At 43.9% G+C, this 27,705-nt stretch overlaps 1 protein-coding gene across 2 annotated transcripts in view; it reads right to left on the bottom strand.

The window, feature by feature from the left end:
* The window catches only part of LOC144696026 (prolyl endopeptidase-like), a 29,819-nt gene extending 2,366 nt beyond the window's left edge, over positions 1 to 27,453 (bottom strand). The window contains exons 1-15 of one of the 2 annotated variants that reach the window (XM_078567205.1): positions 27,314 to 27,453; positions 25,478 to 25,552; positions 24,961 to 25,094; positions 23,732 to 23,862; positions 19,333 to 19,542; positions 18,160 to 18,281; positions 17,002 to 17,107; positions 15,152 to 15,343; positions 14,860 to 15,057; positions 12,205 to 12,308; positions 11,443 to 11,579; positions 9,191 to 9,285; positions 5,104 to 5,235; positions 4,088 to 4,244; positions 2,897 to 3,222 (exon numbers count right to left, since the gene is read on the bottom strand). In XM_078567205.1, coding sequence (XP_078423331.1) covers positions 2,931 to 3,222; positions 4,088 to 4,244; positions 5,104 to 5,235; positions 9,191 to 9,285; positions 11,443 to 11,579; positions 12,205 to 12,308; positions 14,860 to 15,057; positions 15,152 to 15,343; positions 17,002 to 17,107; positions 18,160 to 18,281; positions 19,333 to 19,542; positions 23,732 to 23,862; positions 24,961 to 25,094; positions 25,478 to 25,552; positions 27,314 to 27,355 — 2,127 coding nt within the window. In that variant the 5' untranslated portion in view covers positions 27,356 to 27,453 and the 3' untranslated portion in view covers positions 2,897 to 2,930. Of the gene's footprint in view, positions 1 to 2,819; positions 3,223 to 4,087; positions 4,245 to 5,103; positions 5,236 to 9,190; positions 9,286 to 11,442; positions 11,580 to 12,204; positions 12,309 to 14,859; positions 15,058 to 15,151; positions 15,344 to 17,001; positions 17,108 to 18,159; positions 18,282 to 19,332; positions 19,543 to 23,731; positions 23,863 to 24,960; positions 25,095 to 25,477; positions 25,553 to 27,313 lie in introns of those variants that run through there. The other variant, XM_078567204.1, reaches the window with a different exon arrangement.
* Positions 27,454 to 27,705: the final 252 nt, after the last annotated feature.

The raw sequence follows: 27,705 nt of genomic DNA, 5'->3' as shown, positions 1-27,705 counted from the left end.
CTCCCCTCGTGTCTGTCTACAGTGTCCATTGTGGATGTAAACACTGTTATATTATGCAATAAGTAGAAATGTGTTTAGTGTAGGTGTGATAGAAAGGCATGAAACATTTGAACTCTTTTAGTGCTCATTTGTCTCCCCAAGTCACAGGCTGTGCTCCAGAAAGCGAATGTTTCATGCCATTTATGTAGTGAAGCGACAAGGGTGTGCACAAATCGTGTACACACTTCATTTTGAATAACTATACAGAGCTACCTCAGAATAGGTTTAATATGTTACTGTGACTAAAGAGTGGAACTCACAAAAGGAATATACAATTTCCTTGGGTTTCCCCCAGTCTCTTTCTAGTTGCTCCTGTGAATAAGACGAATGTGAACACTTTTTTGTGCTTGTCTTGTATGTATTGGTATAGTTACCTAGACACCCAGTAGAATTTGTTACTTATTCTCCTAAAAATGTGATATTTATATATATCGTGTTTACCTTTTTTTTGAACACATTTTTAAGACATTGTTTACAGATCAATGGATAAACCAAAGGATGTAATTGAGATTGTACAGGAAGAAGTGACGGGAGAATGTAGCATCGTTTACTGCTAGTAACCAAAGCATTGCAGCCCCCGATGGGTTACAACCGCTGTTGTAACCACGAAATGCTAAGGCTGTGTGAGGGCCCATTGAGCGCCAAGGAACAATCCAGAACTGTAACACATTTTCAATAAGTGAATTATAACATGACTTGAAATGAAAATTGGATTAAAAAAGGATTGTGTTTTGTGTATATTTTCTTGTCGGTGTTATTATTAATCCTCTGTCCGTTTATAATGTGTGTTGTATATTTCATTAACTTAAAAAAAAACCCTGTGTGGTATTAATGATGCAGTGAGAGAAAGGATTTGCATTTACATAGCACCTTCCATAACCTTGGGATGTCTCAAGTGCTTTATAGCCAAATAAGCACTTTTTGTTTTAAAATGTGGTCACTGTTGTAATGTAAGCAGTGACAGTCACACCGCAAACTCCCACAAACAGAAATTACATAATGACCAGATAATCTCTTTTTAGATGATTGTGTTGGTTAAAGGATTAATATTGGCCAGGACATCAGAACTCCCCCTACTCTTGTTCAAATAGTTTTGAGACATCCACAGGGCCAGTCCTAAAGATTGAAACGTATCATACTTGGCTCCACCTCTCATATCCATCTATCCCTTCTTCTTGCCATGTTATTCATCTAGTTCCCTCTACAATTGACTGACATTATCCCCATCTCCTGTATATCTCTGGGCAACCTGTTCTGTATTTTCATCGCACTCTGTACTTACTTCAGATTTCCACCATTCTTAGTTCTTTAAAAAGAAAAATTTGACTCGGTATGGCTGTTTATTTCATTCTTTAGACAGGCACAATCTCAGACAAATGCTGTCCACAAGCTTTCTGAATCAACATTGTTATTACAAGCATTAGCACTGGTCCAAGGAGAGGTAACTCAGTGTGAGTGAATGTCCCGATCAAGACAAAAAAACATTTGCACTTATATAGTGTCTTTCACGACTTCAGAACATCCCAAACACTTCACAGGCAATGAAGAACTTTTGATGTGTAGCCACTGTTGTAATGTAGAAAATATAACAGCCAATTTGTGTGCAGCAAGCTCCTATAAACAGCAATGAAGTTAACTGACCCGATTACCTGTTTTAGTGATGCTGTTTGAGGGAGAAATGCTCGCCAGGAGACCAGGTGGAACTCCTGCACTGCAGTGTTATGGGATCTTTAACACTCACCCACGAGTGCACAAGGGACCGTGACATGCTTTAGATGATGAATTAGCTTAAAAGTTTTCATTGAATGAAGGCCTCTGAACCTAGCAAGAACCAGTGCAAAACATATGTTTGTATATCATCCTGCACAGATGTAAATGTCCCAAAGTGCTTCCTATGCTCTGGATGAGCAGCAGGCATTGAGCAGGGGACAATTTAAAGGGGATGATTGAAATCAAGGCCAGAAAGCCAAATTTTAAGGAGGGCAAAGTGTTAGCAAAATTGGGGGTGGAGGGGATGGCGGCAAGTGATTTGGGAATGGAATTTCAGATTTCAGGGTCGTGGGGCCTCAAGGGTACACTATCAAGGGTGGTGGGAAGATTGCTGGTTCGAATAGCAATACCAGAGTTGCACCTCCCTTCTCAACCAGCATGTATGAACATACAAATGGTGGGCAGGAATAAACCAGCTAATTCAACAAGCCTACGTGCCCCTCCACTCATGAAGGCTGAAGGGGAATAGCGTTGGGGTAATGTTACTAGACTAGCAATCCAGAGGCTTGGGCTAAGGCTCTGGAGACACGAGTTCACATCCCACTACAGCAGTTGGGGGAATTTAAATTCAATTAATCAATAAATCTGGAATAAAATGCTAGTTGCACTAATAATGATCATGAAACTACTGGACTGTTGCAAAAACCCATCAGGTTCACTCATGCCTGTTAGGGGAGGAAATCTCTCCTTACCTGGTCTGTCCTACATGTGACTGCAAACACACAGCGAAGTGGCTGACTCTTAACTGCGCTCTGAAACTGTAGGTGGCTGTCCATCATCGGCTCAAGGTTGATGGGGAATAAATGCTGGCCCTGCCAACAACTCACGCATCCCAAGAACAAAGAAAATCGCTGACGCATTGAGACTTGACATCTGCGGCTTACCCCCAGGGCAAAAGAAAAAAAAATCCATGATCGATAACAGGAAAAATTCTCTGGAAAATTCCTCCCTGACCCCCTCGGGTAATGGGAATGCAGGCTAAGAGAAAACACACAGAAAGACGAGGGGGAGACAAAACTAAAGAGGGGGGACACAACACTAAAACAATCCAGTATTTTTCAGTCCACTTCTTAAAACCAGTAGTCACCTTTTATTTTACGTCAGGCTAGGACAGGCCTCCCTCATGCCACCCAGTCCAGCTGCAAGCTTTCAGCAATGAAGGCAAAGATGTCTGTCTCTTCTTCGATCACCTTGGTGGTGGGTTTTCCAGCCCCATGCCCAGATTTGGTGTCGATCCTGATTAGGAGAGGTTTCTTCTGATGGGGACTGCGCCCCACTTTGTGCTGCACGGTGGCGATGAACTTCAGCGAATGAAGTGGCACCACCCGGTCATCGTGATCAGCGGTCAGCAGCAGCATGGCTGGGTACTGGACACCTCCCTCTGGTGCCTTGACATTATGGAGTGGAGAATACCTGGAGAGAGAAAAATAATTAATTATTGTTAAAAGATTCCCACTTCCCCTCCACCCCTTTATTTGGTAACGGCTCTGTAACTGGCCTCATCACCAAATGGGCGAGGAAAATGCACACGTGCAAATGGTGCGGGGCTGGGAGTCAGGAGGAGCACAGTGACCACTCCGTCTAGTTTAAAAAAAATTATTCTTTTGTGGGATGTGGGCGTCGCTCGCAAGGCCAACATTCATTGCCCGTCCCTAATTGCCCTTGAACCAAGTTGCTTGCCACACCATTTCAGAGGGCCATGAAGAGTCATATGTAGGCCAGCAGATTTCCTTCCCCAAAGGGTATTAGTGAACCAGATGGGTTTTTTACAATTAACAATGGTTTCATGGTCACTGTTACTGAGACTAGCTTTCAATTCTAGATTTATTAATTGAACTTAAATTCCACCAGCTGCACAGAATCACAGAGTCTCTCAGTGCAGAAGAGGCTCTTTGGCCCATCCAGTCTGCACCGACACGTGAGAAACACCTGACCCTGGCTTTGCTAGATTACTAGTCCAGTGACATTACCACTATGCCACGGCCTCCAGTCTTTCAAAACATATGCTCCAAGGTCACCCCAAGATGAATGGCATTTGGGTAAGGTAACCAGAGGGCAGTCCAGCCACAGAACTGAACCCCAGCAATAGTATCCCAGCGATACCCTGTCCATGGAGCTGTAACCCTCTGAAATTCCACTGAGGGCCCCATCATACTAGTAGAGTTTCCGATGGTTCCCCTTAACGGATAGCACATGTTTACTAAATGTATATTTGCCACCAGCTCCATGTCTAATGATACCAGGACTAAGATACGAGCCACTCCCAGAGCTCACTCACTTGAAGAGCCAGTCAAACTGCTCCTTTTCATCGGAACAGCCATAGTCAGAGGTCCAGGCGTGGCCGATGGTAAACTTGTGGAACTTGAGCATGTCCATCACACCGACTTCAGCAACTGCACAGCCGAACAGATCAGGTCGCTGGTTCACGCACGCACCTGCAGGAGAGATACTGTGATCATAAAGTGCTTATATGTCACGGAGTAAAGTTGAGGGAGGCCATTCAACCCATTTAGCTCTTCCTTCCATAGAAACTTACAGTTTTCCCATTACATCTCCTAATTGCCTCTCCCCTATGACTCCAGACTTTATTTCAATCTCAAGCCAAGACTATTCCAGGTAATGATCACACTTTGCGTGAAGTGCTTCTGACATTAGTGTTGAACTTGCCTTTTGACAGTCTGTAAGTATGTCTCCCTTGCACTTAACTTGAAATAGTGCTGAGGATTAACGCCTTCTACTCCGCTTGGTCTTCCACTCGCCTCTATCATGTGCCCTACGACAAAGAGTTTCTCCTACCTTTCCTCCATTACTATGTCCATTGACAATAGGGATTTGTTTTGTGCCTCTTCTCTGCATTTTATATATATTGCTTGGCTTTTGCCTTGTGCCTCCATGGCTGGAATTGCATGCAGCACTAACCTCAGCATGATTGAGCATCAGTATGATAGCATCAGACTTAAATCTACTGATCTGACAATGGACCTCAATGCTGATCATGCCAAAATCCTCACACGCACACTTTCCAACAGGAGCCAGTAGATGGCAATCTGGAGCTGATTTTCCTGCCCCCTTCACGCTAACCTAGGTTTGCTAAAGCTGACAACTTTATCTCCACCATGACTTTCTGGAATCATCTACTGCATAGACTAGGATTGGTACGTGATCATTTCTGGACCGAATGGTTCCGTTCCAAGACAGTTTGTTTAGTTCTGGACTCTCCTTGTGCCATGTACAAGCGACACTGCATATTAAATATCATCATGACTCATTTCACTCAACCCTGAGGCTCCCTACCGACGAGCAGGCCCCCGTTGGAGCCTCCACTGATGGTGAGCTTCTCTTTGCAGGTGAATCCCTCCTGGATCAGGTACTCGGCTGCACACTGGAAATCATCGAAACAGTTCTGCTTCTTAGCCAGAATCCCAGCTGCAGAGAATTAGAAAACAAAAAAACAGGTCACACACGGGATGGGGGGGGGGGCGATACTCAGTGGGCGGAATTTAATACCCTCCCCTGTGATGAGTTTGGTTGGTGGGGGGCATTTAATCGGTTGGGAGGGTGGCTGCCTTCCTGCCTCCAGTCTGATTAAGTCCATGGACGGCCTTTCTGCACCCCCACCTCAGCAAGCAGCTCACCACGAGGAGAGCACGGCAAGTAGCCCATGTGGGATTGCCTGTGGGCCCCCTGGGAGTCCATTGTTCAAAGAGTCTAGAACCAGGGGTCACTGTTTAAAAATAAGGGGATGCCCATTTAAGATAGAGATGAAGAGAGTTTCTTTCTCTCAGAGGATCCTGAGTCTTTGGGACTCTGTTCCTCAAAAGGCATTGGAAGCAGGGTCTTTGAATATTTTTAAGGCAGAGCTAGATAGATTCTTAATAAGCAAGGGGGTGAAAAGTTATTGGGGGTAGGCGGGAATGTGGAGTTGAGGTTACAATCAGATCAGCCATGGTCTTATTGAATGGCTGAGCAGGCTCGAGGGGCCGACTTCTGTTCCTAATTTGTATGTTCGAGAAAAGGAACTTAATGCCTGATTGAGAGACCTGGCATTGGGAAGGCGGGGGGGGCGCTGAGGGCCGGCCATTTTGCTGACCCTATCCGTCTGTGAACCCTCCCATTCCACAACACTCCATCACATCACACCATGCGCCCGCCCCCCAACCCCCGCCAACCCCCACCCCCACTCACCATCGCCATCACTCACCTGTGGCCTGGGACCCAGTGACAATCCTAGGCCTCAGGTGGTTACATTACTAGCAGCAGTCACTGCCTCCCCAGTGGCGCTGCCATTCAGCAGAGCTACCAGCCTCTCATTGGCCAGCAGCTCTCAGTGGGAAGGACTTCTGCCCAGTGCTGTCCAATTAAGTTTCTGAGTGCCACTTAATTCAGTGGGACTTCTCTAAAAGAGGCGACGCAGGGCTTTCGCTGGCTCTCCAGCTGGCAGATGAGACCCCCCGTTACCTCCGTTAAATACTGCCCAGCGATACTGTTCCCACTTGTGAGTCATAAGGTGAGGGGTTCGAGCCCGAAGTCCGGCCAATCCCAAATTGTGAGGGCTAGAATTTGGTCTTTAACTACTAGGTTGGCATCTCGTGAGGGGACCTGCATTGGGTTGGGTCAAAGTGACCAGTGACTGAGGGGTAGTATTCCTGCCTCTTGAGTCTGAAGGGTTGGGTCACTCGGTGCTGGAGACTGGAGCACCGAATACTGGATTGACAGCCACCGGGGAAACTTGTGTCCAATTGGTGTGAATGTATTCTCTCCCCCCACCATCGGAAAGTTTAAATGGGCTCTTTATCCTTGGTTGCAACCTACCGTAGGGAAAGATTAACGCCATGAGGAAGACCGTGTGAAACTGCCTCAGCTATTCTTCCTTTATAAATGGTTCAAGAGTTTCTTGAGTGACACTTGGCTGGGACCAGCCCCAAGGGCAGAACTCCAAGGCTGGATGGATATTTGGGATGTCTCACCAGTGGGCCAGATGGTAGGGTGGTGCAGGAGTAGCACTGTCTCCTCCAAATCATACCTCATCCCAGCATGACACACATTGGCAGTTCCTTCACTGTCACTGGGTTAAATTCTTGCAATTCCCTACCTCATGGCATTATGGGAACACCATTGCCAGAAAGACTGCAGTGGTCCAAGGAGAAGGCCCATCACCACCTTCTCTGCACAACCGGGGATGGGCAATAAATGCTGGTCTTGCCAGTGACCCTTACATCCTGAGATTAAATAAACAAAATTGACTGAAGAACTCCAAGTGAGACAAGGTGCTGGTGTTCACCTGTGACACACCCACACAATGAGTTCTTAACCAAGGTTCACTTTTGGACTAGACTATTTGGTTTCTGACTGACCTGTCCTAAGATAACCAGAGTGGGATGTGTGAAGATAGCTTCACATTGCAATCTCATCATTCATTCCTTTAAGACTGAGGAACATTAAAAAGGCCAAAAATTCCTGTGGTTTACAATTTTAAAGATCGAAATTGTGAGACAGAATTTGCTTACTATAAACAAACAGACAGATTTGCAAATATGTTGACACAAGTAATATAGCCATGTGAAGGGTTTTTTTGGTTAACACTGGAATTTGCTAAGTACTGGGAGTGATATATTAGCATGGAGAGAGGATATGCTAACAGAAAACAGCAGATTAGGATAAATGGGTCATTTTCAGCTTAGCAAACTGTAACTAGTGGAGTGCTGCAGGGATCAGTGCTGGGGTCTCAAACGGTTACGATCTATGCTACTAACTTGGCTGTATTGTAGCCAGATTTGCTGATGATGCAAAGGTAGGTAGGAAAGTAAGTAAGATAGGTTAAGTGAGTGGACAAAAAACTGGCAGATGGAATATAATATTGGAAAATGTGAGGTTGTCTACTTTGGCAGGAAGAATAGGAAAGCAGAATATTGGTTAAATGAGAGTGACTGCAGGGTGCTGCTGTACAAGAGGGATCTGGGTGCCCTTGTACATAAATCACAAAAAGTTAACATGCAATTAGAAAGGCAAAACATGCAACTAGGAAGGCAAATGGACGGTTGACCTTAGTCTTGCTACACTGTAAAGGGCATTGGTGAGACTACACCTGGAGTACTGTGTACAGCTTTGGTCTCCTTACTTAAGGAGGGATATACTTGCATTTGAGTTAGTTCAGAGAAGGTTCACTAGGCTGATTCCTGGGATGAAGGGGTTGTCTAATGAGGAAATGTCGAGCAGGTTGGCCTGTACTCATTGGAGTTTAGAAGAATGAGACGTGACATTATTGAAATATATAAGATTCTGAGGGGTTTTCAGAGTAGATGCTGAGGAGATATTTCTTTTCATGGGACAATCTAGAACTAGGTGGCACAGTTTAAAAATAAGGGGTCTCCCATTTAAGACAGAGATGAGAGGAATTTTTTCCCTCAGAGGTTTGTTAGCCTTTGGAATTCTGTCCCCCAGCGAGCAGTGGAGACTGGGTCATTGGATATATTCCAGGTTGAGTGAGACAGATTCCTGATTGATAAGGGAGTTAAGGATAATGGATGACAGGCAGGAAAGTGGAGTTAAGGCCATGATCAGATCAGCCATGATCTTATCAAATGGTGGAGCAGGCTCGATGGGCTGAATGGCCTACTCTTGCTCCTATTCCTTATGACCTTATAACCCAGTTAAGCACAAGAACATGACAAATACTAACAGCAAATCAAAGTCAGAGTGCAAAGTTTGGAGAAATTTTGCCAAACTTTACGACACAACCAGGGAAACACAACAAAGTGTTTATGTCATGTCGTGGAGCAGCTCTTGTTCAATTGACATCCATGTTGACAAGAAACCAAATGTAGTCAACATGCGAGTGATCTTATGGAGCCATATCAGGAATGGTCACCCAATTCTTACACTGATAACTCTTAAAAGGGATGGACATTCTCCTGATATTTCCCAGTTTTAGGTCTTTCTTAGGGTGTGGGCATTGCTGGCAAGGTGTTGCCTTTAGGTGGTGGTGGGCCTTCTTCTTGAGCCATTGTTTGCAGGAGTTTGATATAAAGAAGTGCATGTTAGGCCATTTCAGAAGGCAAAGAGTCAACCACATTGCTGCAAGACAGAAGTCACATATGGGCCCAGACTAGGTAAAAATGGCAGGTTTCCTTCCTCAAAGGACAGTAGTGAACCAGTTGGATTTTTACATCAATCTGACAGCTTCATATTTCCTTTACTGATACCAAATGAATTCAAATTCTCAAACCGTTATGGTTGGATTTGAATTCAAGTTCTCTGAAATATCCGTCCAGGCCTCCAGCTTGTTATTGCAGCAACATAACCACGACACATCCAAACCTAGTTGCAATGTGCAGAATTAAGTGAACCTGAGGTGAAGGCCAGATTCTCGGTAACTTCTTACCTTGGTGCCAAGTTTCTCCATACTCTCCTCCTCCTCGTATATTGGCCACAGCAAGGATCCCACCCAGGTGCCTGACAAAAATCAGGTAGGCAACACTGGGAACAAAGCAGAGGCAGTAAGAAGGTAGGAGAGGGGTGATTAAATACACCATAATAATTCTGCAATCTATAACAGTGGTCTATTCTGAACTGTGTCAGGTGATTGGACACTAGCCTAGACTTTCGAACCTAAGGGAAACACTCGGGATTTGAAGTGTTGTGTATTCCAATAACCACAACTGACGCCTGAAGTAATTTTCTTTTTGAATCACTTCAAGTAGTGACGTCAAAGGTTACGGGGAGAAGGCGGGAGAATGGGGTTGAGAAACTTATCAGCCATGATTGAATGGCGGAGCAAACTCGATGGGCCGAATGGCCTAATTTCTGCTCCTATGTCTTATGGTCTTATGGCCTTAATCGGTGATTTAAAAAATAGACTTTTTCTGGTTCAAAATCATGAGGGGTCTGAATAGAGTAGATAAGGAGAAACTGTTCCTGCTCGTAAACAGATCGAGAACCAGAGGGCACAGTTTTAAAGTGTTTTTCAAAAGAAACAAATGTGAGGTGAGAGAAAACTTTTTCACACAGCGAGTAGTTAGGGTTTGGAATACTTGGAAGTGTGGTGGAGGAAAGTTCAATTGAGGCATTCAAGAGGGCATTGGATGATTATTTAAAGAGAAACAATGTGCAGGGTTACGGGGAACAGGCAGGGGATTGGCACTAAGTTAAAATGCTCAGAGAGCTGGTGCAGACAGGATGGGCTGAATGGCCTCCTTCTGCACCGTAACAATTCTGTGATTCTGTGAAGTCCTTTTTTTAAATCATCGATTAAGGCATCACCACATGACGTGATTCTAATTGAAAATTATTTCAGGCATCAGTGGTGGTTATTAGCATATAAAACGCTTCAAATCTGCATTCCTATATGCCCTTTTTATGCTTCAGGAAGCCCCAAGGAATTTCATAGCCAAATGCATTATTGCTGAAGTGTAATCGCAGATGTAAACTAGGAAACACAACAGCTAATTTGTGCACAGCAAGCTCCCACAAACAGCAATGTGATACATGACCAGATAATCAGTTTCAGTAATGTGGGTTGATGGATAAATATTGGCCAGGAGACCGGGAATAGCTCCCACCTTCTTCTTTGAATAGTACACAGATGGGGCTCCACAATTGGTCTCAGTGCCCCTGAGTCAGGAATGGGTGGAATCGGTCAGGATTCTTGTTTGGATTTGCTAGTCATGACCCACTCACCCACTCCCAGACCCCGGTCCATGAGGAAGAATGTGCTAGGACAGTGCGTTGGATCAGCTGACTACAAAAGATTATATGGTTACAAATGTCTTAGAATGTTTTGCTTTATAAAAAGTACTATATATCAATGCAAATTGTGGTTGCATGTGAGTACTTTGAATTTTCTACTCATTTGAGCAAATTGAAAAGACTTCCATACCCATGTATGAGGCTCCCTGCCTGATTTTCCTTGCCTGTGAATGATCGGCCCAATACAGCCAGGCACAGGATCATTGTAACAGCAGACGGCCACTAAACCCCTTGAGTTTGTCCGTCATTCAATTGGATTGTCGCTGATCTTTATTTGCACACCATTTAACTGCCTTTGATCCAAATCCTTTGAAACACTTACCCACCAAGTTCTATCAATTTCAGTCTTGAAAGCTCCAATTGATCCTTAGCATCCACAGCCTTTCAGGGGAGATATTCCCAGATTTCTATGAACATTAGTGTAAAAATATTCCTGATTTTAATCCAGAACGGCCTAGTTCTAATTTCAAGGTTATGTCTTCTTATTCTGAATTCTCCTACAAGAGAAAATAGTTACCCTCTATCTATCCTCTTGAATCCCTTAGTTATTTTAAACATCTCGATTATCTCATCCCTCAAAGTTCTAAACTCAAGGGAATAGAAACCAAGACTATGAAACTTGTCCTCATAATTCAATCCTTTAAAACCTGGTATGAATCAGCACTGTATCCAAGAACAGAAAATCTGTTTCTTAATTTATTTCATGTAAAGACAAATTACTACACATTTAGAATCCCAGGCACCTGACAACAATATAAGTTTATTGTGGATCCAAATCATTTCTCAGTCTCTTATAGGAAAGGTACACTGAAGTACCTGCTGCACAGATGCGTTCATGTCATTACACTAAACTTAGCTGCAAACAGCTCAACACTGCTAGTAACGTACTTGTAATGTGGAGTTTGTGAGATGTTGAATCCTCCGTAGCCATATAGGAATACTGGGCGGGATCCGTCTCGTTTGATTCCTTTCTTGTGGACAATAAACATTGGGATCTTAGTCCCATCTTTACTCGGATAAAAAACCTTCGAGGCAAAAATGTAACATCAGTGATGAAGCAAGCACATACAACAAACCAATCAGAAACACTTAAAAAGGTCAATGATTGTGTGTAACCTTGACACTTCCCATCTTGCCTTTCTTCTCCTGAAGGTTCTAACTCCTTGGCAGTTCAACAGGACGCAGAGTCTCTCTCACACCTTGACCATCCTTAAGATGCAAACCCACCTGAATGAATAGGAAGTTGGGGAGAGCTGCCTCTCTGGTATCACCAGTTTTACATTCTCGACAAAATCCTCCCCACTCCACCCCAAATCATTGCTGACAGGGGGAACCATGGCTGAGCTTGATTCTAGCTTCACCCTGCTCATTGCTCCTCATGGGGAAGAGGCCAATGGACAGTGAACAGAAACAGGAACTTGTCGATCCTATCAACGTTTGCAAATAAAATCGCTGAAAATTCTCAGCAGGTGAGTGGCCATCTGAAAAACAGAGGACTGCATTTTAAGCTGGGACCCTGCATCAGTGCTGCACCCTAACAACCACTCAATACTGACATACCTGATTTACAAGTGCAGCATTTTGCTGTCTTATCTCAGGCACCTGCACCCTGTATTCTTTTTTTTCCAACTCCTTGGGCTAATGTCTCACCTGTACCGTCTGATATTCAGAAAAGTCGAATCCTTTGATCTCCACCTCCCTGAAAACCTCGGGTTCCAGAATCTCTTTGGTAAGGTCACAGTGGTAGATGATTCCTGGCAGAGAACACAAAATCAAGTGTGAACAACATTCATGCTCCTCATTCCACGACATGCTCAGTCATCAATTTCGCTTTTGCTTTTATTATTATTAGTTCTGGGAATGTGGCCATTCATGACACTCCTGCTCCTCCCAAACCCACAAAAATGAACACAGATGGAGCTGTGGAATCATCTTGGCTAGTAGCTCAGTGAGCAGCACTCTCCCCTCTGAGTCAGAAGGTTATGGGTTCAAGTCCCACTCCAGAAACTTGAGTACAAATTCTCGGCTTACACTTCCAGTGCAGTAAAGAGGAGCACTGCATTGTTGGAGGTACCATCTTTTGGATGATATCAAAACTGAGGTCCCAGTTGCCCTCTCAAGTGGATCTAAAAGATCCCATGGCACTTCTTGAAGAAGAGCAGGTGATTATTCCTGATGTCCTGGCCAATATTCATCTTTCCAACATCAATAAAACAATTTATAGTCATTTATTCCATTGCTGCTCCTGGGATATTGCTGTGTGTAAATTAACTGCTACATGAAAAGCTATTTTTGACTTAGTATTGTGCAATGAAAAAGGGTTAATTAATAAGCTTGTAAAGAGGCATATAGGGAAGAGTGACCATAATGTGGTAGAATTTTATACTGAGTTTGAAAGCAATTTAGTTAAGTCCAACATAAGGGTCTTAATCTCAACAAAGCAAACTGCATATGTACCGCCAATGATAAAGTAAAGAATGGCTAGAATAGAGGATCGTAGATATCCCGGAAGGTTTAGAGGGAGTCGATAAAGACACATTTTTCCTGTGGTTGATGCGCCAATAGCCAGGGGGCACAGATTTAAGCTAATTGGCAAAAGATCCAGAGGCAACATGGGAAACAACTTATTTATGCAATGAACGGTTAGGAGTTGGAATGACGGGGTGGTGGCTACAGATTCCAATGGGTATCCTTCAAAGGGAAATTGAATAAATACTTGAAGGAAAAAAAAAATGCAAGGAAATGGGGAAAGGGCAACTGAGTGGGACTAACTGGATTGCTCTTAGGAAGAGCCAGTGCAGACTCGATGGGCTCAATGGTCTCCTTCAGTTCAGTACTATTCTATGCATTTCCTACATTACATCAGTGACTACACTTCAAAAGAATTTTGAGTTGTAAAGCATGCTGGGACATCCTGAGGTCATGAAAACCATTATAGAAATGTGAGTCTTTTTTTTACTCTGTTAAAATAGCAATCTGACTACTACGTACATGAGAAGACCCTGTACTTTAAATGGACCAGTTGCCGGCTCGAGGGAGGATTGTCATGGACACAGTGATCATGACAGAGGATGGAATGGTTAGGATTTCCCAGGGGTTTTTTAGGGCACTATTGTCCAATTTCTGCCTGGGCAGGAGGCTTCAAAATCCAGCCTTCCACCTCTAAAATTGGGAAATGCATTGGAGAGGGGTGATTTTAAATGGGGGATATTAAAATGGAGTGGGAGTCTGACTTGCTCCCGACCTGCTAACTGCACCTTTAAGTTGTACACAGCAGGCCATCCAGCCAAAGCCAGCGGGGTCCTGCTATAAATATTCAGATCGGGTCCCAAGACGATTTTTTACTGTTGTCCTGGACAGTGTGGGGAAGGGGAAAACAGTCGGGAGCAGGTGTGACTAAAGTTAGCGCAGGGTGTACAACAGGATTAGTGGGCAAGCCAGAGGCTCCCCTTCAAAGTCTAATTCTTCACAACACTGCCAGCTTATCAAGCACATTCCTTCCATGTGAAGTCTGCTCACTCCACCAAGGACACTAGTATGACAAGCTTTCCCCCTGAAGGCACATCAAGCAACATCCCTGAGTATTTGCCCATCCTCATACCTTATGTCCTACACCCTTGACTAATTGAGCTTCTTCACCTCACACTTGCACAGTCCCATCAGCTCACAAGATTGGGATTTGAACCCATATTCCCAGTGTAATAACCTGGACCTCTGGAATACTAGTCCAGTGACATTACCACCACTATTCCACCATCTCCCCAGTCACCTCATTTACTCCTCCTGGTAGCAAGTTCTGCATTCTCACCAGTGTCTGAGCAAACAAGTTTCCCCTGGACTCCCTGTTGGATCTATTAGTGACTATTTTATATTTATAGCCCCTAGATTCGGTCCCTCCCACAAGTGGAAACATCTTCTCTATGTCTATCTTGTCAAACCCTTTCATAATATTAAGCACGCCTTCCAGATCACTGCTCAGTCTTCTCTTTTATAGAGAAAGCAGTCTCAGCCTGTTCAATTATTCCTGATAGTTGTAACATCTCAGTTCTGGTATTATCCTGGTTTTCTTTTTGTACTTTTACCAATGCTTCTATATCCTTTTTACAACATGGAGACCAGAACTGTGTACAGTGTGGCAAGTGTGGTTTAACTAAGATCTTATTCAAGATTAACTTCGATTCTATCCCTCTAGACATGAACCCCAGTGTTTGATTTTAAAAAAAAATTTAATGGCCTTAATAAACTGCGATACTGCTTTCAGTATTTTGTGTATCTGTATACAATCAGCCTCTGTGTGAATTGTACCTGGTGTCAGGTAGGAGGTGAACTGGTAGAAGATTTCTGTGTTCTTCTTCCGTCCGCTATATCCACCAATGCTGCCAACATCCAGTGGAAGGTCCTTGAGGAAGGTTCCAGTAGTGAGGTCATACAGCTGGAGGATGTCCTTCACATCCTTTAAGTAATTCACAACCAGGTATTTGTAATTGACACAGGTTGCCCAATCTGAAACGCAGGGACATGAGGTTTGATATGACATCCTTGTTACAAACTTTCAACCAATATATATTACCGCAAAAAAGTGATGTTCATGTCTTACCCAAGACATCCTTTGGGTGCTGGGGAATAAGCTCCTTCCATTGTGAAGGAGCCGGCTGCTCCAGGTTGATGTTGAGGACTCGGTAGCGAGGGGCATCGAGGTTAGTTCTGAATGAGAACACAGGTCCTTCATTCGTGATGTAGTTGTACTCTGCGTCAAAGTTGTCGATCAGTTTAACCCACGGCAAGAGGCCTGTAAAAATTATGCCAGGAGTTATTGGGGGCTTGAAAATGACCAAATTATAAACAACAACAACAGCAAAAGCAGTCGTATAGCAGCTTTCATGAAGTAAAATGTCCCAAGGCACTTCATAGGAGTATTATCAAACAGAATTTGATACCAAACCAAAGGAGAATATATTAGGACAGGTGACCAAAATTTGGTCAAAGATGTAGGTTTTAAGGAGGAGATAGGAGTTGTGAGACAGGGAGGTTTAGGGAGGAAATTCCAGAACTTAGGGCCTAGACAGCTGAAGGTATGGCCACCAATGGTGAAGCAACTAAACTCAGGGATGCGCAAAATGCCAGAATTTGGGGAGCACAGTTACTTTGGAGGGTGGCAGAGCTGGAGGAGGTTACAGAGGTAATGAAAACTGAGGCCAGGAGGGTGTTGACTCATCCATAATTAACTTGCGAGCAGAGGATGGAATCATGACTGGAGTTCTGTTTATATTACTGCTAATGGAAGTTTACTGAGTAGGCTGTGGGGTGAAATTCCCAGGTCAGGAGTATGTAATGTGCCCATAGTGAATCAGTAACCTGTTTTACACTGCACATGATTCTCAAGAGTCTTTTCCATTGACTTTAATCTTGTCCTTTTGCCTACTTAATTATTATTCCACTCTATCTTGGTGCTTTTATGAGTTTTTTGATGTATTAAAATATTCTGATGAAGTTGTGTTGCATAGAAGATATTGAAAATACATTGTAGTGAGAAGCAGCAGAGTCTTCAGACTTGCTGATCAAAAAACCAGATACAATTGTGAACCATTCAATCTTTATGCTCTAGCCTCTTAAAAGTTGTGAAGCACAAAAACACCTGAGGACTCCAACTCTTCTCACTTTGTTGTTCAGGAGTCATTTGTATGAAATAGTTATATTGAATAACATCATGCACCCAGGCACTACTTCTTCTGCAGAATGGAAAAGATCTTGTTCAGTTTATCTGGGTTGCAAGTATTAATCTTCCCCCCCAAATATAAAATTTACTGTCACCATGTCCATATGGTGCAATGCCCAGAACTAGTTAATGAGGGCTGAGAAGAGTCACCAAAATCCATATTGTTGTCTGCACGGTGTGTAAATAACCAATGGGATATTTTCCAACCAAATTAATAATATTGCACTATGTTGTTAAAGTAAAATTTGTAGTCTCTAGTTTAATAGTTGCAGTGGAATCACCTATAGAGCGCACACAAACTAACATTACATTATATCGTCACTGCTCTTAATATTAATGACTCATGACTCAGACGATATTTGTAACCAGATGACAACAACAATGGGCGTTATCATTTTACGAGGGCCTTTCTGTGATTGTTTGGTGAATTGATTGGTGAATCCAGAAAGGGAAAAAAATATCATGCATGACTGAAGGGGCGGGTTAAAGTGGCAACGGTGAGGCAGGGGGGCGGAATAAGGGGCCCGGAAACAGAAGAGGCACCAGGGCCCATGATTTCTCCCTGATCCTGGTTTTCCCTCATCCTTGACTTTGAGCATATCCCCATACAAATGTTACTGAGAGTCTGGAAATCAATGTGATGCAACCAGGGTTTCACTGCATCAGCTGATTTTTCCCCTAGGATGGCATTGTAACTAATTCTTGCAGCTTAGCCAGTGACAGGTACATACCAGTTATGCCATTTGGCAGCTGGTGCAGATCACAGTACCAGACCCGGTTCTTGGGCTGACAACCTTCTCGAATATATAACCCTACATAGCGACCATCGTCAGAAACCTAAATGAAAACAAACAGAATTAAAAGCTGCTCGAGGAGTCAGCCCATACCAACAGGAAATAAGCAGAGTTTGTTGGGCAGATTGAACGTTCCTGGTTTTCTGGCCATAACAGTGAGGGAAAATGGATGGCGTCCAGTAATACCGTGAAAAAACACCCCCTTTACAATTGTCTAGGGATTTCCTGGGGGTTCCCTCAGAGCGGGGAGGAATGCCCACAGCAGACAATCCATAATCAATGAATTATTTTTGAAGTGCAGTTAGCGCTATTATGTAAGTAAATGTTCCGGCCAAATTGCACACAGCAAGATCCCACAAAAATTAGGTAAATGAATTACACCGGATGTACAGCACAGAAACAGATCATTCAGCCAAACTGGTGTGTGCCAGGGCTTATACTGCACACACACCTCCTCCCATCCCTCTTCATCTCAGCCTATTCTTTTTCCCTGAGGTATGCATCTTGTTTCCCCTTAAATGCATCAAAGCGATTCATCTCACCCATTTAACGTAGCAGCGAGTTCCATATTCTCACCGCCCTCTAGTAAAGACATCACTCCTGAATTCCCCATTGGGTTTATTTGTGACTATCTTATATTAATGGCCCCTAGCAGTGAACAATATAAAGTAAAAACAACTTGCCTTCATATAACGCCAGAACACAGCATTTTGCTATAACAAAGCAATTTACCATCAATGAATTACTTCTAAAACTATGGCTAAATTGAAAGATCCCATGCACAGTAAATTATGCAAATGGCCAGATAATCCATTGGTTAAGGGAAAGCTGACTGGTCACCAGAAAAAGCTTGTCTTTTTCTTCTAAATTGTGCTATGGGATCTATTTCATCCACCTCAGAGAATAGACAGCACCTCAGTTCAATGTCTCAACCTCTCACAGTGCAGCACTCCCTCAGTCCAGCGCTGGGACAATCAGCCTGGATTATGGACTAGAGGCTCTACAGTGAGGTTCAAACCAATGGCTTTCTATCTCCGATTGAGAGATTGCCACCCACTGAGCCAAGCTGACACATTGACAACATTAATAAATTACCTTGGCTCCACTTTTCCATTTGGGATTATCTAGGAACTCTGCACACAGGATATCCTCTGATTGGTCAGTGCCAAGCACATGGTAGTAGAGTTTCTGGTGGAGGTTGGATGTGGTTTCAGTGCCTGGAAAAGATGAATCTTTGGTAAGTCGCACATTAGAACACTGCACATGGGAAATATTAAGGTACATTAAGTAAATATTCAGATGGGTCTCTTTGGAAAAGAGAAAGTGTGATGGCAGAAAAGAATCAGAATAAAAACAAAAACAAAAACAATTGAGCTGGAAGATTTACAAAGATCGAAATGAAAGGGCAGAGGGGGAGCAGAAATGGTGCTGGAATCATGTATGAAAAAGATAATAATGGACAAGGATTCAAAAACAGAAAGAGCTTGCATTTATACAGAACCTTTCATGACTTCAGGATGTCCAAAAGTGCCTCACAGCCAATGAAGCATTTTGGAAGTGTCGTCACGGTTGTAATGTCAGAACATTGGCAGAAAGTTTGAGCACAGCAAGCTCCCACAAACAGCTATGTGATAATGACCAGATAATCTGTTTTTTGTGATGTTAATTGAGGATTAAATATTGGCAGGGACACCGGGGAACTTCCCTGCTCTTCTTCGAATAGTCCCGCGGGATCTTTTACACCCACCTAAAAGGGCAGATGGGGCCTTGGTTTAACCTATCTTCTGGAAAATGGAGAAGAGCCATTTTCATATGGATAATTTTTCTATGTGAAAGACGCTGCATAGAATTCGTTGATGTCATTGTTCAGTCAGTGTTGATGGGGGTATACTGTGGCAAACATCACAAAGCCTGATTCTGTCTTCACACCAACAACTTGCATTTATTCAATATCCTTAACATATTAAAATCGTCCCCAAATACTTCACAGGAGTGATTATCAAACAAAATTTAACACTGAACCATGTAAAGTTATATCAAGGTTCATGGCCAAATGCTTGGTTAAACCGCTCTGTCTCTCTACACCTTTAAGTCTTTATGTGGCTTGATGTCAAATTTAATGTTTGATAATCGCTGTTGTGAAATGCGTTGGGAAATTTTACAATTTTAAAGGTGCCATATAAATAAGTTTATCATTGTTTGTTATATCACAGTTTCATAGTTTAACCATCGCATGTTTATCTCCGGGGCCCCAACCCCACCACATACCATCCGTGTTGCCCTCTTGCTCTGGGTAGCAGTTATAAAAGACACCTTTTCCGTCGTGAGTCCAGGACAGGCAGCTGAACTTCACCTTTTCCAGAGTGTCTGGCAGATCTTCAGGTCCCTCGACCTTTATGAATTTGATTGTGATCCAATCGGAGCCACTCTTACTGAGTCCGTATGCCAAGTACTCATCATCGTCGGAAAATGCCAGCACTAGTTGGAACAAACCAGAGGTCAGAAGTCAGGCCTGCTGTTGACTGATCTTAAGACTACCAGGAGATTGGGGATATTATCTATCTCTCGGGGCGACAGGATTTTACTTCATCATAGGAAAAGGAGCCCCTCCAGCCTGTTCCGTCATTACATTAGATCATGGCTGATCTACATCTTAACACCATTTACCTGCCTTGGATCTGTGACCCTTAACATCCTTGCCTAACAAAATCTATAAATCTCTGTTTTACTACATCATTGAATTGAATAGTAGAGTCTTATAGTGCTGAAGGAGCCCATTCAGCCCATCATTCCTGTTCCAGCTCTTTGAAAGAGCTGTTCAATTTAATCTCAGCCCTTTCCCTATAATCCTGCCAATTAATTTTCTTTAAATACATGTCCAATTACCTTTTGAAATTTCTTTGGAATATGATTCCATCACCTTTTCAGATAGTGTGTTCCAAATCATAATAACGCTTTGTGTGAAGACATTTCTGCTTATCTCCCCTTTATTTCTTTTGCCAATTATTTTAAATCTATCACCCTTTGTTACTGACCCTCATGCCAGAGGAGCTTGTTTCATTCTAATCGTTCCATCTAAACCCCTCAAATTTGTACACCTCTATTAGGTCTCCCCATAACCTTCGCTGCTCTATTATATGACTGTTTTTTAAATTAAAATGAGTATTGCTGAAAAAAGAGACATTCGTATGCATTGGACCTGCTGCTCAATATGACCGGACAGCTTTGCTCAAAAGTTAGCTAAAAAAAAACGCTTGCTGGACTTATATAAGAGCAATGAGCTGCCATGTGATATATATGACAGGGTTCACCCTCACAGCTCACTGCGTCCCTGTATGTACAGGCTGCCTACACAAAAGTGATGTCCCTTTATGCCCTATCTTATCTATGACCAGTTCTGCGCAGCATGAATTGGCCAAATGGTTGGGCAAATTATTACAACCAGTTTTGAACAAGTTTTCCAGATACATGGTGAAGGATTCCTTCACATTTGCGAAGACCATACAGGACTTGCATATCGATAGCAATGCTGTGTCCATGTGCCCATCTGACATTGCTAGCCTATTCACCAATGTTCCACTTAAGGAAGCCATAAATATTTGCACTGCAGCACCATATCATGGTGACCTAGACCCCCCCCCACACCGTTGTGTGATTCAGCATTTATTGAGCTTATGAACTCAGCAACTTGCGCAGTTGAGTTCAGTTTTAATGACACCACGAATGCCCAAATAGATGGTGTTGCCATGGGACCCCCTCTAGGCCCAGCTCTTGCAAACGTCTTTGTTGAGCTCCATCAGAAACGTGTCTTCCATGGGATGACACCCAGCCTCCCACCTCTTGCATATTTCTGATATGTGGAAGATACGTTTGCTATATTTAAATCTGCAGCTGCATGTAATAATTTCCTTGCATGTCTTAATGGGTTCCATCCTATGCTCAACTTCACCTTTGAATTGGGGCAGTCAAATGAGCTTCCTTTCCTTGATGTACTAGTTGAGAAGTCTGCCAGGGGATTCCCTACCATGGGGGAGAATTTTCTCCCTGTCGGGCGGGCTGGGGCGGGCACGCAGCCGATCAACGCCCGTGATCAGCTGCACGCCGCCATTTTACATGGGTGGGCTAATTAAGGCCCACCCAGCATGATGTGCACCCGGAAGCGCTCAGCACTACTTGTGCAGGTGTGGGGGGGCGGGGGTGGGGGGGGGGTGCGGGGGGAGGGAGAGTTTGCGCATGTGCGCGAAAGAACGCAGAAATCTCCTTGAGGCATGGAGCTGCCTCAGAGAGATTAATTTCATTATGAAAAGTTGAAAAAAAGAATAGAAAAAATTATTCAGACATGTCCCCTTATGTATCAGTGTCACATGAGCTGGGACATGTCAATGAATTTTAATAAAAAATTTATTTAATTGATAAACCCTTCATGAAACCTCATCCCGCCCGTGGATGAGGTTTCATGAGAAGTGCGAAGGCTGCCTGGGCTCTTTGCCTGCCCACCAACCTTAAGGTTGACAGGCAACCTAGACAATCAGTTTAATTAGTTGATAAATGGCCCTAATAGGCCTTTGACAGTTCGGCGGGCATGCCTGATGCGTGCTCTGGTGCGCGACCGCTGAACTGAAGATCGGAATGACACGCGGTGATATCGGGATGCACGCCCGATGTCACCGCGGGTCATTTTACGCGTCGGTGTGTGAGGCCCGCCCCCACATGCCGACCAGAAGATTCTGCCCATGGTCTACCGCAAGCCTTCACTGGTCAATACAAACGTTGGGACTCTTAGAGTTCTTACTCTTACAGTTATAAGATTGGCCTCATTGGCAACCTCGTAAATAGGGCCCAAGCCATTGGTTCACCATGCAAGCTTGATGCTGAAATAGGTGCATCAAAGACATCCTGTGGGATAATAGCTACCCTGATCAGATCATTGCTCGCTGTATATCACAAAGACTCATGAATGGGCCTAAGACTGCCACTTTCGGCCCTGAAAAGTGTCTAGTCTACTTCAGATTACCTTGGAAGGGTAATGTGTCTCAAAAATTTGAGGAACAGGTGAAGCTAGCCGTTTCACGCTGCTACTATGCAGTAGCAACACGAGTGGTATTTGCCACTAACAGGATACTGCCATCAAGCCAAACAAACATTCTGCCTATCACACAATTGAGTAATGTGGTATATGAATTTCAGTGTCATTGTAATGCCGGGTATGTAGGCTGTACATCCCAAAAACTGGCAGATCGTATCAAACAGTATGTCCCTTCCACTGTTCACAATAGTACAGACCGTACCAAACCAGCTCGTGTTTGCAAACTCAAAACATAGTGTCCAACATTAGATGTGATTCCGTGATTGGACAACATTTGCTAAACAATCCTCAGCGCGCTAAGAATTATGCTGACAACCAAATTAAGATTGTCAGTCAGACTTGCAGTGTGGCACATTCATGTGTACTGGAAGCTACATATATTAACACACAGGGCCCTGTTCTTTGCAGCCAGAAAGAACAAGTACACACATGGCACCTGTTTCAGCTAAACAAAATAAGTGATAGCTATTCGCTGATTCATTCCCCAGGGCAATGTCTTGACCAATCAGAGTCAAGCTGCCTAGTTTAAATTTCAAACAATGCTTGGCAATTAACTGTCAGTCACCAACAACTGGTGCATTCTCCATGGCAATGCCTCTGCCAATCAGAATCCACTTGCCAACCAATCAGCATTCTCTTCTCATACAGTTTAAATATGTTGTTTCCCCTGACATTGGTATTTTCATGCAAATTGTCTGATGGGTGCAAGACTAAAAGCTTCAACAAAAAATGCCTCTTTTTCCAAAAATACTCGAGTTCTGTACTACCAAAAAACTAAATTAAAATATACTGGATAGACATAATTTAAAAACCACAGGTTATTAACTTCGAGCTACAAGTGTATAAACTGGCGTTGGCCAATTGCGTGAGACATGCAGTGGTGAATCTGCAGTCCAATTTCCACCTAGCTTGCCTTTCTTTCCCATTGACTTCAAGGGGAGTTTTATACAAAAGCCCAAAATGAATTTGGACCCCATGGGGTAGTAGATTTTGCAAGACTCTTTGCTGCAGACAAGACGTCACGTGCAGCCAATATGAATCGCAAATTCCTTGGCACTTTATCCCTTCAAATCTCTATCCATCATCAACTACATACATACAGAAAACAGAAAGAGGAGGAGGCCATTCAGCACTGAGCTGCACCTCAACTCCATGTACCTGCCTTTGCTCCATGTCCCTTGATATTTATACCTAACAAAATCTATTGATCAGTTTTGAAAGCTCTAATGGACCCCCAGCATCCACAGCCTTTGAGGGGAGCAAGTTCTAAATTTCCATTACCCTTTGTGTGAGAAACCGCTTCTTGATTTCAACCCTGTCTCTAACTTTAAGAAGGTGCCCTCTTGTTCTGGACCCCTCTAAGGCCAATATATCCTTCCTGAGGTGCAGTGCCCAGAACCGAAATCAGCACTCCAAATGGTAACTGACTTGCCATTGCAGGGCCTTCTCACCTCCCCCCACCAACCCCTGCCAACCACCAGTATTGACCAATGCCTAGAGAAACTAAAATTTGATCTAAAAGCCAATCCCCTTTCCCTGAAGGTGAGTAAAATTCTGTGGTAGGAATATGATTTCACCTACTCTTCAAGGCCACAGTCCCATCCTCGGATAACTTGTTGGGATCCAGGAACACGCGGGCCTCTCCATTCAACGAATCCTGGACATACAACACATACTGGTTCTGTAGCCCAGAGTTGTGGAAGTAAAAATACCTGAAAAACAGGAACTCGACACTCAACAAGGCCTGACTACATCTGCAGAACAGCCTTACCTGATAAATTTCCTCCTTTGCTTCTGTTACCTCCTTCCTCTGCATCTAGGTTCATTCATTACATATCAACCTAGAGAACAGGTATCGATAAGCTATTTGGCATCTTAGGGCACCTCAGCTGTCCTTGATTCGGTCCTCACCTTATCTTAGGTGTCAGCCATGGCTCAATGGGCTGCACTCTTCCCTCTGTCGCCTGTAAGATGTGAAGTCAAGTCCACACCCCATAGGAAACTTGGACATGCGCACACAGGGATGGATGGTCAGATTACGCTGGATAACTCTTTTTCAGTCAGTATGGACAGGATGGGCCAACTGGCCTCTTTCTTTGCTGTAAGTGTTTCTATGTAGTTAAGCACACAATCCAGGCTGACACTCTGGTGCAATATTGAGGGAGGGATACAACAGGTGACCCTATATGTTTCTTCAGAGATCACAGAAACTGGTACCATTAACCTGTTTACCATTTATGCCGCCAAATGTCTTTTTTAAAATTGTTTGTCAGGATGTGGACATTGCTGGCAAGGTCAGCATTTATTGCCCATCCCTGGTTGTCCGGAAAGGATGGTGCTGAACCTTCTCCTTGAACTATTGCAGTCATTTGTACAGTTTGGTACAGCTGAATCTTACTAGGCCAATTCAGAGGGCAGTTAAGAGAAAACCACAGAGTTCCATACAGGCACATACTGGATAGGGATGGAAGGTTTCCTCCCTAAAGGACATTAAAGAACTAGTTGTATTTTTAACATCAATCTGACAGTTTCATTGGTCACTTTTACAATTTGAGATTTTTAAACTGAATTAAAATGTGCAAACTATCCACGCTGGGGTTCAAACTCACATTTTCTGGATTACAAACCCAGTAACATAACCAGCGCACTACCACCGCTCATAGTGAGGGAGCTCCAGCATTACTAACAAAATAAAGCAAAAATGTTGCCAATTAAATCGCCTCAGGATTGATACCCCCCTCCCCTCCCCCCACCCCCCACCCCGCCGGCCCCCCCTCCCCCCCCCCCCCCCCCCCCAGTACAACACTCACCGTTTCCCTTTCCTGCAAGGGCAGCTATACTTGGGGTAGTCAAACAGTTCGGTCATACGCTCCTTGAGTCTGTCCCTGACTCTACACTTTTCCAGGAATGGCATTGTTAGCTTGTTCTGGTCTTCAACAAATGCCTGAACAGCAGAAATGAGTGGATTACAAAAACAAAATTGATCCCCACCTCCGACTGGTGTGAGGTTGGACTGAGGCACATTGCCCGGCCAGTGTACAACTTCTGTACCAGGCCTAAGACAGTGTAATGTAATTAGGCATCACTTACACATACCCTATGCACCATATATATTCTACAGACCCTAAGTATTCTACACACCACATATACAATTCATATCAGATGTATACTCTATACAGCATTTATGCTCACAGAGCATATGTATTCAAAATATCATGTACTCTGTACATTCTACAGGTGTACAAATATCACTTACACAATGGGATTGAAAAAGACAGCCAAGAGAGTATGGCTAGAATTATCTGAAGTTACTGGGTGATCTCTCACCTTGGTCTGTTCACTGTCGGGATCCTCAAGCCAGACGTAAGGATCGGGTACTCTAATCCCATGGTAATCATCCACCTGGAACAGTCAGAAATAGGGGTCCTGGTCATTTACATAAAACATTTAACACATTAACTGGGATAAGAAGTCAACAGAGAAGAATGATAAAATGAGGGTTCATCGATGGGATGGATGTGGAGAAACTTTCTACTTGTGGGTGAGTCCAGAACAAGGGGCTTTAACATAAGATACTCAAATAAAGAATTTAGGGTGCATTTTTGCTCAGAGAATGTGGGACTGGCCATCACATGGAATGGCTGAAGCAAATAGTATTGATGCATTTCAGGGAAAGTTTGATGCATGCAAGAGGGAGAAGGAACAAATCTAGTAACAGGAAGAAGCCATTCAGCCTCCTGCACCAGTTCCATCATTCAATCAGATCATGGTACCTTAACTCCATCCAGCTGCCTTGGTTCTGTAATCCTTGCCTAACAAAAATCGATCAGTCTATTTTTAAATTTTCAATTGACCCTTGCCCCCCCCAACAGTTTTCTCAGGGGAAGAGAGTTCCATGTTTCCAATACCCTTTGTATGAAGAAGTGCTTCCTCGCATCGCCTCTGCCTGGCTTAGCATCCCTAGTTCTGCCCCCTTGTTCTGGGCTCCCTGTGCCAAAGGAACTATTCTCTGTCTATCCAGCACTATCAAATTTTTCGATCATCTTAAAGGTTACGGGGAGTGGGAGGGGGGAGTGGGAGGGGGGGGGCTACGTGAAGAGGTCATTGAGTGGAACGGCGTTTGTGGGGCAAATAAAACATCAGCATGGATCAGTTGGGCCGAATGGCCTGTTCTTTTTGCTGTAGATTTTGTGTAATTCTACGCAAGTTTGCGTCTTAATTAAAGTTAGATTAATGCAGATTTCTTTACTCAGCCCCCGAGTGAACTATTCCCCACCCCCCCCCATCCTCTACCACCTGAGAGGGCAGGTGAGCAAGACACTGGTTCGAGCCCCAATGACCCACTGTCCCCCACCTCACAGGCAGGTCCACTTTATGAAATAAAAACAGAAAATGCTGGAAAAACTCAGCAAGGTCTGGCAGCATCTGTGGAGAGAGAAGCAGAGTTAACGTTTCGAGTCTGTACGACCCTCTGACTCGAAACATTAACTCCGTTTCTCTCTCTACAGATGCTGCCAGACCTTGCTGAGTTTTTCCAGCATTTTCTGTTTCTGTCTCGGATTTCCAGCATCTGCAGTATTTTGCTTGTATCCACTTTATGTGGATCACTGGTCAAAAACTGCCTCTCTCCCCAGTTGTTGAACCTGCCTTACTCTCCATCTCTTCACTTTGAAGGTTTTTTTTTAAGCTTAAAACTTCAGTTTGGCCCAAGCTTGCACATGGCGTTTCCCCATCGGTGTTAGTTCCAATTGAACACTAGACTTGGACAAGTCCCTGTCTAGACGGATTGAATTCAGGTGTTAAAAGGCTCTGAAAATATATTCCAATATATCAATGTCATGAGAGTCAAGGATCAAACTCACACAGGCCAGGAAACAGCTCAGATAACCACACTCTGAGGTGGGGTCTGGGTGCTTCACACTAGGTTCTGGTCTGGGATTTACACTCCAAACGCTGAATGGTTCCAGCTTTTACTATTTTTTTACCTTTTAGATTTACAGTGTTTTTTTTAAACAGTCTCTCCTGCTCTGAGACTGTGCAGTGAACAGAAAGTGAAACTTCCTCATCTTTAGTTTCATTATTGAACATTTCTTTTTTTAAAAAATTACCCAATTCTCCCCTGAACAACCCCCTCCCACCCTCCCGAATGCCCCCCTCCCTCACCCTCTTCAGGTCCCTCTCCGGCTCGGGGTATTCAAGGTCCATCGCTCCCGCTTCTGATGAGAAAATCGGCTCCGTTCCACCTCCTGTCCCGCTACTGCCGCCTCTTCCGGCAGCGAAACACGCCCGCGGCTGCCTGTCCCCTGTCCAGGAACCCAGACAGAGTCTGAACACCGAGACAGACCCCCACAGCCAAGACCCAGATCCAAACAGCAAAGTCAGAGACCCCTCACAGACTCAAACTGTAGAGACAGGGCTCAGACAGAAAGCCCAGACCCTGGCCTCAGTACTGCACTCTGTCCCCATACCCCCTGCACAGTCCTCTGTCCCCATGCCCTCTGTCCCCATACCCCCTGCACAGTCCTCTGTCCCCATGCCCTCTGTCCCCATACCCC

The sequence above is a fragment of the Cetorhinus maximus genome, chromosome 21 (assembly GCF_964194155.1).
Source record: "Cetorhinus maximus chromosome 21, sCetMax3.hap1.1, whole genome shotgun sequence".
In the NCBI taxonomy this organism is placed as follows: domain Eukaryota; kingdom Metazoa; phylum Chordata; class Chondrichthyes; order Lamniformes; family Cetorhinidae; genus Cetorhinus; species Cetorhinus maximus.
The sequence above is the reverse complement of the archived record's forward strand: the minus strand, read 5'-3'. Positions and strand labels throughout refer to the sequence as shown.